This window comes from Littorina saxatilis, linkage group LG10 (genome assembly GCF_037325665.1).
Source record: "Littorina saxatilis isolate snail1 linkage group LG10, US_GU_Lsax_2.0, whole genome shotgun sequence".
In the NCBI taxonomy this organism is placed as follows: domain Eukaryota; kingdom Metazoa; phylum Mollusca; class Gastropoda; order Littorinimorpha; family Littorinidae; genus Littorina; species Littorina saxatilis.
The window spans coordinates 6,558,032-6,573,031 of record NC_090254.1 but is presented as its reverse complement, the minus strand read 5'-3'; the positions used below and the strand labels follow the sequence as shown (position 1 = coordinate 6,573,031).

The window sequence follows — 15,000 nt, the reverse complement described above, 5'->3', positions numbered from 1 at the left end:
ACACACACACACTATAACTCACACATACACACACACACACACACACACAACACACACACACTACACACACACAACACACACACACACACACAACTCACACACACATACACACACACACACACACACACACACACACACACACACACACACACACACACACCTAAACATCATTAACAAAAACAACAAACAAGACTGATCAAACAAACAGGGGAAAAATAACCACTAAACAACAAACAAAGAAATATCCAAAAACCAAAACATATCTACAAAGCTTTGATGGGTTGATCCAGCAGAATAACGTTGAATTCCATCATCCAAACGCTCATTTTAAAAATCGTGTTCAGGACAGAAAGTTTCTGACACAAAAATTGTATCGTTATTGAAACAACGCCGAATGGCGGTCATACGCTTTAAAACCCACTCGTGCAAAAACATGAGTGAACGTGGGAGTTTCAGCCCATGAACGAAGAAGAAGAAGAAGAAGAAGAAGAAGAAGAAGAAGAAGAAGAAGAAACAACGCTGTTTAACGGTACTAAAGATTTCTATTTTGAATTAATAGTCTCTCCATGGGCTGATTATTGCCAAAAATAAAAGGAACAAACCTACAACAAAATGCATTATGAATATCAAGCAATGAAGAAATATTATGAAAGAATTATTATTGCTGAAAGCAAACGAGCATTGCAAGGACATTTGACTTTGACGACATGGAAGCAAACAATATGACCAAATAAAACAGAACGATGGCGACAAATTTACAAAAACAAAAACAACATCCCGAACAGAAACAACAACAAAAAATACACAGAAAGAACAGGAAATTCATTTCCAACAACAAAAACAACAACAACAAACGCCAACAACACCAACAACAACATCTTTACAACAACAACAACAACAACAACAACAACAACAACAACAACAACAACAACAACAACAACAACAACAACAACAGCGCACCAAACAATAAATCAAGCCACGAACAAACAATAAATGAGCACGAGCAAGAATAAATAATTATGTAAACTCTGTACTTACTGTAAACAGCGAACGCCTGTCCGATGACGACAAGGAAAAAGGTAATTCTTGGCAACATGTTGATATTTTTTTCCACGTAATTAATTATTTGACTAGGTTTTTTTTTAATTCTTTTACACCCTTGACTCGCTTTTGTTTTCGCCAACTTTCTTTCCGCCAACTTTCTCTCTGCCAACTTTTTTCTGGCAATTATTTTTGTCTTTTCTTTTGCACAGTTTTAAAAAGGTATTACTATCTATCTTTCTTGTTTTCAAATTATATATCTGACTTCGTGTTGTTGTTTTTTCTCGTCGCTTAGCCTTTTTTTCTGTCTTATTTTGTTTCTCTGTTCTGACAAACTCTTAAAGTTTTAATGTCCTCTGTTTCCTTTTTTCTTGCAACTAAGTGGGAGACAGTTCGTGATTACCCCGTCAAAACTGCCTGGCGACTGAGAACCCAGTGAGCGAGCAGAGAATTATAGTGTGTCGCAGATAGCAGCTATGCATCATCTTTGTGCCCCTCCCCCCCCTCTCCCCCCCCTCCACCCGTCCGTCAGTCTGAATTTACGTTGTTTCCATTGGGTGTTAGACGTCCTGGTTTACTCAGGGATACCGTAAAACGAGAGAGAGAGAAAGAGAGCGCTCTCATTCTCTCATTGGCCTATGCAATTTGAAGCCAGAAATTGGAGTTTACGCTTACCTACCTGTCACCAAAATCATCAAAATGTGATGAGTAAATGTTTCTATTGGTTATTAAACGTCTTTGATTACTAATCTTTGAGATACCGTAGGAGAGACATCGCTCACTCTTTCTTTGGACTCATATGAAATGTGACGCCAGGATTTGGAGTTTCCGCTTACCAATATGACATCAAAATCATCAACTGAATTGTGATTGATGAGATTATTTCCATTGCATTTTATTAAAAACTGTCTGGGTTTACTTTGAGATTCTGTGAAATATCTCTTTAATATCTTTTGGAATTTGAAAACAGAAATGATTTTTTCACAAACCCATATGATGTAAAAATCATCAAATTGCGACGAGTGATTTTTTCTCATTGGTTGTTAAACGTTTTAGTTTATTTCGAGATACTGAAACTGAAGAGACATCGCTATCCCTTTCTTTCTCCTATGAAATTTAAAGCAAGAAATTGGAGTGTCCACCTACCCACATGTCGACAAAATCATCAAAATGTGAAAGAGAATTTCCACTGGGTATTAAATGTTTTGGTTTACTACACTCGGAGATACCAAAAAGAAACATCGCTCACTCTCTTTGACCTTATAAGAAATATGAAATATTAAGCCAGAAATCGAAGTTGCCGCTTAGCCATTCGACATCAATATGACATCAACATTTGACGAGGGAGATTGTTTCCATTAGGTGTTACACGTCGTGGTTGAAGTCATATACACTGTAAAAGGTAGATCGCTCACACTCTCTTTGTATGGCCTCACTTGGAATTTGAACCCAGATATTGAACATTTCAGCTAACCCACATGACGTCAAATCATCCAAATGTGTCGAGTTTGATCGCATAGGGTACGGATTAATCGTTTTCGTTTACACAAATATTACAGTGTTCTGGATGATCAAACGTGTAGCAAAGACCTGCACGTGTACTCACTTCAACCGTGACTCACTTTTTTCTTCAATGTTCCAAACGCGTACGGTTTTTTGCTACCACCAAGACTGCAGATCTTGGCAAACGCGTGACGTAAAAGCTAGATTTGATGACGTTACCCGTACACGTTCCCGTACACGTCCTCAAAAGTGCCACATCTATATCTTGCTATTCTGATGAAGAGACAGGTCTACTGCGCGCCGAGTCTCTCTTTGTCCAAACAAGGAAGGCAAGTTTAAAGACATGCGATATCGATTGAAAACATCCAAGACTGATCGCTTTGACTCTCTCTTTCGAAGTGAAATCTCTGACCTCAGAAGCCAACAAAGTTAGATATGACGTCATAACGTGAATAATGGAGTCACGTAAACATTCTGTCACTTCTTCTGCATGTCTCCCTAATAAGTGACAAAGAATTTTGAGAACTAACTTTGTCTCGCTCACGTCAACATGAATTGTTAGCAGTGGAAAATTAATCGTAAAGATACCGCCAGGCTGTGCATGTATCGGTATCGTATATCATTAATCATAGACGAAAGGAAGCAAAACGACTCCGTTTTGTGTGGAATTTCAAGCCAGAAAAGATAGTTTTGACGAAACCACGGGACGTCCTAATCATCACAATGTGGCGCACATTGATCGTTCACTCACACTAGTTGGATGACTATGACATTTGAAGCCAGACAAAATAGTTTTGGCCAGCCCAAATGGCGTCAAAATCATGAAAATGCGACGAAGAGAATGATGTTGGTCTCACTGTGGAATTCGAAGACAGAAATTGGACTTTTGCTCAGCCCACATGACGTTTAAATCATCAACAATGTGAGGAGAGAATTAGCGATCTTTCTTTTTGGCCTTAATGAGATACGACACCAACTAAAAAATAAAATAAAAATTACCAACCCTCTCGTCCAAAGTGAAATATCGGACGTCAAAAGCGGTAAAATTCGAGAAGACTTCACAAGGTAAATAAGAGCGGCACGCAAAATTCTGTCACCTCTTATATGTGTCTCCTGAGCAAATCACAAAGTGTTTCGAGAATGAGGTGTTTCTTGGTGACTCAGTCATATTATAGGTGGACAATTACTCGTATGATCACCGCCAGGATGTACATGTATCGATATCGTGTACTGTATGCGGATTAAAGCTAGAAATTGTTGTTGCGGCCGACCCCCATGACGTCACATTCGTCAAAATGGGACGTCAGAAATGGTTAAACAATCAGTTGTCTCCCCTTAACGACTGCTCTTTTCAAAGTCGTGATATAATCCGAGTCGTGCAAAGCAAATCTATATCCCCTAAAAGTCTGTTTTTATAAAAATGTCGTAATTTGTAATTCGTTAAACGTCTCATTTACTAAACACAATCAGTGTACAGCAATTATTTTCCCCAACCAAATACTGTTCTTTTTTAAGTCAAGATTCCTTAAATGTCTCATTTTAATTAACTCGAATCGTGCAAAACAATCACGAGTTTTGACATTTTCTCTTTGTTGTTGTTATTGTTGTTGTTGTTGTTGTGGCTGTTGACATTTCCTCTTTAGAATTTTGCCACTTAGGAAATGTCGAAACTCGTGAGTTGTGACACGTCTAATTCTAATAAACCTGAATCGCGCACAACATTTGTTTCCCTTCTAAAGGCTATTTGTCTGTTTGTATTTTTTTTTTAAAGAAAAGAAAGGCGTATGTCGTTGAAACGTCTCATGTAGCAATAGCGAACAAAAATTATTGTAAGTCGTCGTTCCTTAACGGTCTCCCTTTACTAATCCCGAATCGAGCATGACAAAATCCTTGTCCCATCGTAACGTTGACAGCCGTGGTCCGGTAAATGTCTCATTTTTACTAATCTCAAATTGTACATAACAACATGTTTTTCTCCTCAAATAAAGGTTGTTTTTCTGGAAATATCGCAAATCATAATTCGTCAAACTTCTCCTTTCATAAAACAAGAAATTGTGCACAACAGTTTATCTATGTTGTCCCCTCAAAGATATCGTTAATGGTAATTTGTGACCCTCCACCACGAAATGAGTCGCATGTCGCCTCGCGCGGTTCTGCGCTTGGCTCAATATAAGTCCGGGGAGTGTCTGGTAACAGTGTGAGGGTCACCTTAGTCACAGGCTTGTAACTCAAACAGTTTTCGCTCTTTTCTAAAACGGTTTTCACCACTGGATAGAGCATAAAAATCTCTTTATGAAAATGTACAAATATGAAAATCATGCAAAGGTGACATGCGACTCATTCCGTGGTGGAGGGTCACATTTGTTTAAACCGTCACATTTTTACTATACCCTAATCATGCACGACAAATTATTTGTCCCCACAAAAGCCGTTCACTTGAAAACAGTAAGTCATAATCCGTTAAACGTCTCATTATACTAAACCCGAACAAAGCACAACAAATGGTTTCCCCGTAAAATTAAGGCTGTTCTTTTCAAAATCTCATAAGTCATAATTCGTCAAACGTCTCATTTTACAAAACGAGAATCTCGCACAACAAATTATTGTTCTCTAAAAGGATTGTTCGTTTTCCGTGAAGAAAATGTCGTCAGTTGTGATTCCCCATCGTTCTTTTCCCCGTGAGTGGCTTGTCAAGTTTTTACTGTAGTCTGTCTCGTCTTTTCCGGCAGGAGGGGTGCATAACAAGGGGCTGACAACAAGGTGACTTGCTCTACTACGAGTTGTGTGCATTTAACATTGTTGCAATTAGCGCCAGCGTGCATTCATTTGCATTGCAGAGTTTTCTTCTGGAGCTTTTTGCCGTGAGAAAAAAACCCAGCACATACACACTTACACGCACACTTTGTGCTCGCGCGCACACACCCATACACGCACGCGCACACGCGTTCGTACGCCTAAAAATACGCACTCACTCAAACAAACAAACAAACAGGCAAATAAACAAAACAAACAAACAAACAAACAAACAAACAAAACAAACAAAAACACAAACATAAACACAAAATGCATTTTAAAAATGTCTTGATTTTAACTGCGTCATTTTTATTCACCATACCAACTTCACACTCAAGAAATTGTACATCCGTAAGCAGTGTGTAATATTTTCACTCATATTTTGGCAGAAGGGGTCTATGACGACCAAAAGTGGGTGTATTCCCGGTATGTGGATTTCCTGTAGGCGTTTGCTTGGCTGAATCACGGGGGATAACCTGTCATAAGCGGGGCAGAGGGCGTACGCGGGGCCTGACACGATTGAAGGCACGTTTTGTCAGTTTTCTTGGATTTGTTTGAAGCTACAGATTCAGCGATGCCTTAATTTGTTTATCGATGCATAAAATGCCATAGAGCGGTTCATATTTGTCCGTAAATTACCCTCAAAGCTGAACATGTCGGCGATCGAGCGCCGGAAATGGCCGCTGTTCGATGGGTTTCGGAAGTAGAAATGTGCTTTATTTCACAAAATCAGCTCGTATATGACATCGGTTTGGGATTCTAATGGACGATGGAATAATTGAAGATGCAAAGAAGTGCTCTTTCGGGGGTAGAATATATCGACCGACCCTGTAGACGAGAGGCGGTCAAATGTGAGAGATGAGCAGAAGGAGCTCAACAGCCTTGGCAGGCAGTCGAGTCGATCTAGGGGAGGGACCCCTGTTAACGTCCATGGCCGAAAACGGAAGTGCATGACCCATGCGGCGCCTAACCGGGAAAACCATGCTGTTACTTTCTGAGCATGCGCTTTGGAGAGCTAAATCATTGTTTACTTATCTGAGCATGCGCTTTGGGGAGCTAAAACATTGTTTAATTATCTGAGCATGCGCTATGGGGAGCTAAAACATTGTTTACTTATCTGAGCATGCGCTTTGCAATTGGGGAGCTACAGTATTGTTTAACTATCTGAGCATGCGCACTTGTTGTCAAAAGTCGGCAACATTCACTGTACATTATATTTTAAGCTGCACTGCTTACCAAACGCTTCAGGGAGATCCGTTTGTTGTTTGTTGGTTTGCTGCTGGACCCTTCTCCCAAGACGATGGGAACACAAAATACTTACAGAATGTTAGTTTTGATCGCCGCAACTTGTATTGGGAGAATAAAGTGTTGGAACGACTTGTGTCGTCAGCTACCGCACAATCCTGCCGGGCGTTTGATTTTGCTTTGTTTGTCTTCTTTTTGGGTGTCACGGCACTGTTCCCCCGGATACTGGTCAGGGTTCCACATCACGTAGAATTAAGGGTATAATGTATTAATACCCTTTGACCCTCCAAATCACGTACGAGATGCTCTCTGAAGAAGTATAAATATGTAACTGTTTTCTTTCAAAGAGGTAAAAAAACGTACAGTCAAACGCTGAAAGGGTATAGCCTTTGCTAGTTTACAAGCAACAGCACGCAGGCCGCCTGCTCTACTGAAATCACTAAGGCCACACAAAAAAAAAGTCTGTTTACGGTATCCCGACCGACCCTATTTTTTCGCGCGACCCTAGACTCTTTTTTTTTTGGCATTTGGGAAAAATTAAAAAAAAAAAAAAAAGAAGTTTTTTTGGCAAAATAACTTAAATATGTTTAAAAAAAATTAAAAAAATAAAAAATCCCGACCTACCGACCCTATTTTTTTGGCCTGTGTTACCGTAAACAGACTTTTTTTTTTTTTTGCCTGCAGTACACGCCGTGTTCGTGCCACTCCTCTGTCGACACTGACACGCCGTGAAGCAGAGGTTGCCTCCCTTGTCCTCAAACTGCGCGATATCTTTAAACTGATCATCTCGATGGCACTGTTCGCTTTAGCCTATCCGGTGCTGTCGCCTGCTCAAAAAAATGCCTCGCAAAACGAAAGAACAAAAACAGGCAATCATATGGTAAAAAAAAATGACATTTCATGGATACACCGATTGTCACTCATACCCTGTGAAAAATCTGGAAGGGGTATAAAAACCCTTTACTTTTTTCCTGAAAGGGTATGAATACCTGGCCTTGACTTTTGGGGTTGTGTGGAACCCTGCTGGTGTTTCAGTAACTGATTCTAAGTTAGTTCCAACATTCTCCATTCTGCCATTACTTTTTGTATTCTCTCCAGGCCCTGGCTCTGATCCTATTGAGTTCATTACGTTGTCGGACGCATTTTTGCCGTGCGTTCAAAATGGCATAACTGACCGTTCAAAAACACAGATTTCAAAATATGTCTGGTGTGGACTCATTTGTCATAATTCCAAAATTGGCCCAGACCCGACTCTGTAGCTTTAGAGGCTATTTGACACACTTAACAATCTTTAAATACAAAATGTCAAGAACCAAAACAGATCTTTTACCACACTTTTCCAACTTTATTTAAGACTTATAATAATATGAGCAGTACCTCTAGTGTCTTTCTTTGACCCAAAAGACTCATTAATTATCAAGCAGATCAAAAATATCCTGAAGCAAAGGACAGCAAAACAATTATTGCTCCTTCACAGACAAAAATAGTCTTTGCTGTTTACTATTTGCACTTAAACACCGTTTCAAACGACTCCAAAATTGTTGAACGATGGATCATTTCTCGGGGACACAAACAGAAAGGTATTTGTGTCATTTAGATATGAGCGAGCGTGCGTGCATGAGTTTCTTCGGCTGCTTCACCGACTTAAAACCTATCCTATGTGAACCCTACTACGGACACTGCAATCCATAACCAAGTGCCCAGCAAATAGGTTAACACCCGGCAAGACAGGACCAAGATGAAGCAGAGAGAAGACATGGAGGTACAGTCATGTCGTCTCGAACACTTTGTCAAACAAGGCCCTCCACAAAGCCTAGATCAGTCAGTGTCACGCGGCAAAGTGGCGGACAGCCAGTCGAATGTTGCTGTTAAAACGGTAGAAGAGTAGGGGGTTGGTTGCTGTTAAAACGGTAGAAGAGTAGGGGGTTGGTTGCTGAACTGAAGTACCCTAGCCACGTGGACACTGTAACGACATTAAGGGGAACGTTGGAACCGTGCAGAGTCTCAACGAGCAGGTTGGTTGATTGGTTGGTGTTACCGATTTCCTTGGGAAACGTATTATTATCGTTGTATAGGGGTTTATTTTCTACGTTCATTCCTTTGGACTTATCAGTTATTAAGAATCTAAATTGGATATTATGTTGTGGGTGTAAAGGATAAGAAGACGGACATGCACACAACGAACATCAACGATGCTTGGTGATTGATCTCAATTTCGACTCAGCTTTTATTCAGCTTCTGGCTTCTAACATGATCTTCTAGGCATCTTCGTTATTGTGTTCGGTCCTCCTCTTCTTCTCAGTTGGTTGTTCGGTGGTTCAGACGTAGCACTCAGGCGCACTTCTCGTTCAGGTCACTGTTCCTTCGCGTTTAGTCGTCCACCCCTTCACCACTCGATTTTACATCATCCTCAAAGTTCAGCATCTTTCTCATGACCTTCGTAGCAGATCGTAGAATGGATTGTTCACCGTCACATTCTCCGCTCACATTAAATAAATTGCAGAAACGCCTTGTCTGTCTTTTGTTGCTTTCATAAATAGTACCAGATGGAATTCTACTGTAGTCTCGAATTGTCACTTATTCCACGTTTGACTTCGTACGCTTCCAACGTCGCTCTCTTCAACAAACAGCGATGAATCTTCTTGGAACGCAGTTTGTGTTAACTCCCGATTCGTCCGTCATCAAAACGACGAGTTGCAAGTCTTGCGGTCAAGCGAGACAAACAAGCGACCAAGCCTGGAACCAAATAGAATGTGTTAATATCAAGCAACTAACCAAAATTCTAGTTGTGTTCCTGAAACAAATCGTTGATGTCCGTTGTCACAAAAGTCAATCCCACACAGTCAATGAATTATGAATTCTGCATCAGATTCGTGTTCTAACTATGCCGCTTTCACATCACGTGTATTATCTACTAAAGTGTGGCGTTCGTGAAGATGTGTATGTGCCTGTGTGTGTTGTTCTAGTATAACGTATGCGTACATGGAATGACATTGCGGGTTACCTGAACATTGACAATGACGAAAGAAAGATTGTGTGTGTGTGTGTGTGCGCGCGCGCGCGCGTGTGTGTGTGTGTGTGTGTGTGTGTGTGTGCGTGCGTGTGTGGGTGTGTGTGACCATGTTTGAATTTATTCGGATTTAGTTCTCTTTCCTTGTTTGTATTATGATTATGTAAGTGTAAAGCGCTCTGGGCTTGTCACCACGAGGTTTACGCGCTATATGAGTAATCGTTATTATTATTATTATTATCACAGTATGTTCTGTCACTTGCTTGGCTTGAACGACAATGAATTTCGTGTACTTACTTCAAATCAAGCTTGTGAAAATGAATTCACTGTGGAGATGGAAGAATTCTGGTTTTCCATTTCACAAATCAGTTAGAACTAATTTTTACGTCGCGAGGAAATTCCTACTTTCAATCATCAAGAAATAATCCCCTCACCTTTTACATTTATGGACGATCAACTATAATTAGTTCAAGCTTCAGGTGTGTTTTTTTAACATCCACCCGTATTTACCTTTTCTCGTTTGCATTCAATATTCTATAAGACGCGCTACGACTGTTTTCTTGCATCTGAACGAGACAAGGAAATCCTTTCTTGCATCGGAACGACACAAGGAAATGATGACGTCATTTCTGCTTTCGTCATCTGTCTTCGATGACGTGAATTATGGTAAACCACGATAGTCTCGGTTGCCCACAATCGCGATAGTACCCAATATTGACGGACTGTGTGATATCTTCTGCTATGGTCTGTTGAGACAGTGATATCAAAATCGAGACCGGAGGTCGAGATTTTGATATCACTGCCAAAACAGACCAATAGCAGAATAAATTATATCGTCACACAGTCAGTCAATGTTAGATATATTGCTAATTCTCTGGACATTTTGTATTTACTGTAAAGAAATTACAAAAGTATTTGTCTCAGTTTTGGCTGTTCCATACCCCTCCCTCTGATTATTATTTCTTTTTGTTCACTCTTTTCTTGTACTTTTCAGTATTTCAAAATGTCTTTTCTTTCAAAAAGTCTTTAGTCACTTGCTCAACTAAATTCTGGGATAATTACATTTTCATATATATTTGTTTGTTTTTAAATGTAGGTGTTTTTGTTTTTGAAGTGAGGAAGCAATAAAGAAATGTCGTCGATATCACTTTTGCACTGAGCTCAGTTTTGCCCAATTGACCAATGGAAGTCCACGTAACATATGAAATAGCAATATGTAGAGGTTACATGCCGAGTCTCAGTGATTATTAAAAATAATGGTCGAAGTTAGCGGATCATGAAAAATGCGAGCTTTAGCGAGCTTTTTCATGACCGCGAACTGAGACCATTATTTTTTATAATCACTGAGACGAGGTGTGTAACCTCTTTATTCCTCCTTTCTTCAGTTATTCAAAGAAAAGAGGAGTTTTTTTGCGAAAGTTTGATCGAATCCTATTCACTCAACCAGTCAACCTGCGCAGGCGATCGATTAATGCGCGGTTGTATAGTTCCGTGCAAATCATTCCATTCTGTGAACACTTCTTGTCAGTTTTCCTATTTTGGACTAAAATCAAGTACACAGATATGCTGTTATTCTGCTGTGGCGGCAAAGGCAGATATTGTGTGTTCTGTATATGTTTTGGTATCGCTTAGGATAATGTTCTTTCGTCAAATGGGACTAGCAGACGAACTTTAGCACCCGTGTTCCAACGTTAAAAACTGTATGAAGTTCAGTTTTCTGGGGAAAATAGTGTATGAAACCGCTTTATGTTGTTTAAATTGATGAGATGTGTGCATTTGGTTGCGTGTGATCTGTTTATTAAATGAAATATTGTTGAAAACTGACCGTCGGATTGCAGTCTGTTGTCGAAGAAACTGAGTGAAAAGAAATTTGAAAGGGGAACTACTCTTGTCGCTAGAGTTACTTGCCTTGGGAATTTGCTTGTGATGAACGTTTGTGCACAGCAGATCTAGATTCAGAAAACAACCAAACTCATGGATTTTATATGGAGATTCATGTGTTCAAGCCTGTAGTTGTTAATTTAGATGCGGTATGTTTGTATTGTTTGCTCCAGAGATGTATACTTCGTACATTAGAGCGTTCGGAACTTTTCAGTCGCAAAAGTAGTACCGACGCAGAACAGCTTCTCAACCCATTGCGCTATCGAGGATTCAGGCTGTTGCTGGGTCGTTATTTGTTTGGTTGCTGGGTGTTTATCGAAAAATAACTAGCTCTACAAGTTTACAGAGGTAAAGAAGCAGAGGGGGGAATAACATATTTTATTGTAGATTGTTCTAATAAATCGTCACAGTTGGTCATTATTGTTGATCGTCTCTCTGAACGAGCAGGACAGCGAAGAGAGGGAACCAGGCCGAGGTGCACGAGAAAGTGACCAACCGGTTGAGAGCCAGCCGCGGTGTTAGATTGGTTGAAATTGATACTTGTTGAGATTTCAACGAATCAGGCCCCGCGGTTTGCTTTCCTCCGTTTGGGTTTCACCCATTTTCGCTGCGTGCTCCTCAGCACAGAGCAGCACCGCCCTGATATCACCCTTCGTGGTGGACTGGGCGTTAAGCAAACAAACAAACAAACAAACCTCAGCCCAGCAGACCACAAAACACAGGACCAGGCACAGCACGGTTCTGATATAGGACGAGCTTCTCATGCTACGCTCGTTGGGAAGTCTGACTGAGCGTCTGGGCTGAGATGCACGAAGAAAAACTGGGTGCCACACACCTGGGTGGGAACAAGCCACGGGGTCTGTTTGGTTGACAGCAAATCTCAAATTCAACCAATCCGACTGCGCGGCTGCGAACCTGTTTGGGTGGCACCGAATTTCGCTTTGTGCATCTCAGCCCAGGGTGTTACATCATTGTCCCAGCTGTCGCTTGTAGCTGTTCTGTTCCACCCGCTTAGACAAGTGGACGTTACTTTGATGACTGCTTGTGCCTGCCCTGACAACACGTTTATTTCAAGCTTGGATTGAGGTTTTGCTGGTGAAGCCTGCGTTTAATTGGTCATTTTGTTCTGCTGGGTTTACGTTGTATTGCTGACTTGTGCAAGCGTTCAAATGGTCGTTCCGTGTGCATAAATATGCTGCTTCCGCTGCTCTGCGGTGATCGGGTTCTCTTGGGCTGATATAATCTACAGTCTGTGTTGTCATTACACTTAGTCAAGTTTTGACTAAATGTTTTAACATAGACGGGGAATCGAGACGAGGGTCGTACATACATACGCGCACATACACACACACATAAACACACACACACACACACACACACACACACACACACACACACACACACACACACATATACTTACACATACACACACACACACACACAGATAACGTTTCTTTTGAATCGTTATACTCAAAGTTTACATCACGTTGGGGGAACAAATCACAGCTTGTTTCTCACACAATGTCATCTTCACTACACACATGGTATCTCTCACTTAGGAATCAAGTAACAAAAGAATCAAAACATACAGCACGTATTCTACAACACTGCTTTCACACCTGCTGAATGAGAATATAAGATGTTTGGTGGGTTGTTGACAGACCAGCTTTTTTGTCGGTCCGAGGGGGAGCATATCGTCTTTTGTTTCATATTTATTGACCAAGGCCGAAGGCCGCGGTCAATAAATATGAAACAAAAGTCGATATGCCCCCCTCGGACCGACAAAAAAGCTGGTCTGTCAACAAACCACCAAACATCGTTTTTGTCATCATTTTGGTAGTGAGAAAATAAGTGCACAATCAACCCAGGGAGCCATGCTTTGAAACACGGGTTCCGTGCTGATAACCACAGGAGTCCTGGTTTGATAACCACTGGCAATCAAAGCTGGCGTGTGAAAGCAACTTTCTGTGTTTTTGAGTTCATTAAATGTTGGGATGAATATGTCAGGTTTGAGGATGCACAGTTCTGTAGGTTCATCTCGGTATTCCACCCCCTCGGCTTTCTGTTGTAAATATTAAGCTGAGTGATCGAATGTGGAAGCTACGTTTGGTCAAAGGTCACAGAAGATTTGCGTCGTGCAGCGAAGGAAAGAATCGCGATCTTGTTTCCGACTCACTCAGTACCTCTTTGTTTTTCATTCTGCTTGCTCGGCTTTGTTAGATGTTTGCATATCTTGTTGCTATTTTCTTTGCTTTTATTATTGTTTCTTATCTGTGCTTCGTTTATCGATGCAACGTCTTGTGCACGGGTCAAAATGTGTGTGTCAGGGGTCGTTTTACTTGAACTTGACGTTCGTGTTTGTATCGAAACACAGATACACGCTCTCCATGACTCTGTAAGAAGACAAAACATATCGCTAGGTTTCATTTGTTTTTGATGAATGTATGACCTTTCATGAAGTAGTTTTGTTTTTTGTTTACTTTTGCCAGTTTGCCAGTTCGTTTTTGGAACTTTGCAAAGCAGTGTCGTGTCGTCTGTTTAGGTCTGGGGAAACACCAATGAAAAGAGCCGAAGAATCCCCGAGCGTTTCTATTGGGTTTGCTTTTGATTATCCATGTATAACCTGCTTCCTGCAACTATGGTAACCGGGGATTTATTGCCTGGGGAACATGAGATTTATTTCCCAGGTGCTTGTGAATAAAAACTCGTGAAAATGATGACAATAACAGTTATTCTCCAGAGATGTGTACCAGTGGAAACCATATTACGAAGTTGACATTTCTTTACTTAAAGGCACAGTAAGCCTCCCGTAAACCATCACAGATACTGTCAGGCTTTTACACACACTACAAACACCCTTTCATTTAAACACACACCGCTTGAGAACATCCTAGGTGCCCTCCGTAAAGAGCGAGCAATTTTCAAAGAGTTTATTTTTGATGGTTTATCTTACCCCTGAGCCATCGTGAACCCGTGTGATCCAGTTTCCCTTTTTCACAATGCAGTCGTCAGTTAGTAATTTGAATGCGACTCGCTGTGAGCTTATCTGCAATAGCACGTTATTATGTACCTCTGACTTACGCACGAAAAAACCGGCTGTGGTTCACAAGAACTCTCGCGATGGGTTTTGACTGTTCAGAGGAACTGGCGATAGACATAAACCGTCGTCTGCTACGAGAACCACAACCTTGCGTGACCCTGCTTCCGGGCGTTTCGTTTTTCAAACTTTCAAAACTTCGAATTGTACTGATCTTGTCTTGATGAAAAAAGAATTCTTTTATTATTAAAGAATGTTTGTGTAACAAGCTGTCAATTTATTATTTAGATTTTAAAAGTTAGGTCTAGCGCCAAAACGCACCACGGTCCGATTGTCTCTGACACAATCCGCAAAATTAATTATTTTAAAATTGCTCGCTCTTTACGTAGGGCACCTAGGATGTTCCCGTTTGGTGAGCGTTCAAATGGAAGGGTGTTTGTACTGTGTTTTTAAAGCCTGACAGTATCTGTGATGGTTTTCGGGAGGCGCA

The 15,000-nt window shown here is 40.8% G+C and overlaps 1 protein-coding gene across 1 annotated transcript in view; it reads right to left on the bottom strand.

Annotated features, from left to right (window-relative positions):
• Positions 1-1,478, bottom strand: part of LOC138978016 (latent-transforming growth factor beta-binding protein 1-like) — a 35,757-nt gene extending 34,279 nt beyond the window's left edge. Inside the window, exon 1 of the mRNA XM_070350631.1 lies at positions 1,039-1,478. Coding sequence (XP_070206732.1) covers positions 1,039-1,096 — 58 coding nt within the window. The 5' untranslated portion in view covers positions 1,097-1,478. The remainder of the gene's footprint in view (positions 1-1,038) is intronic.
• Positions 1,479-15,000: the final 13,522 nt, after the last annotated feature.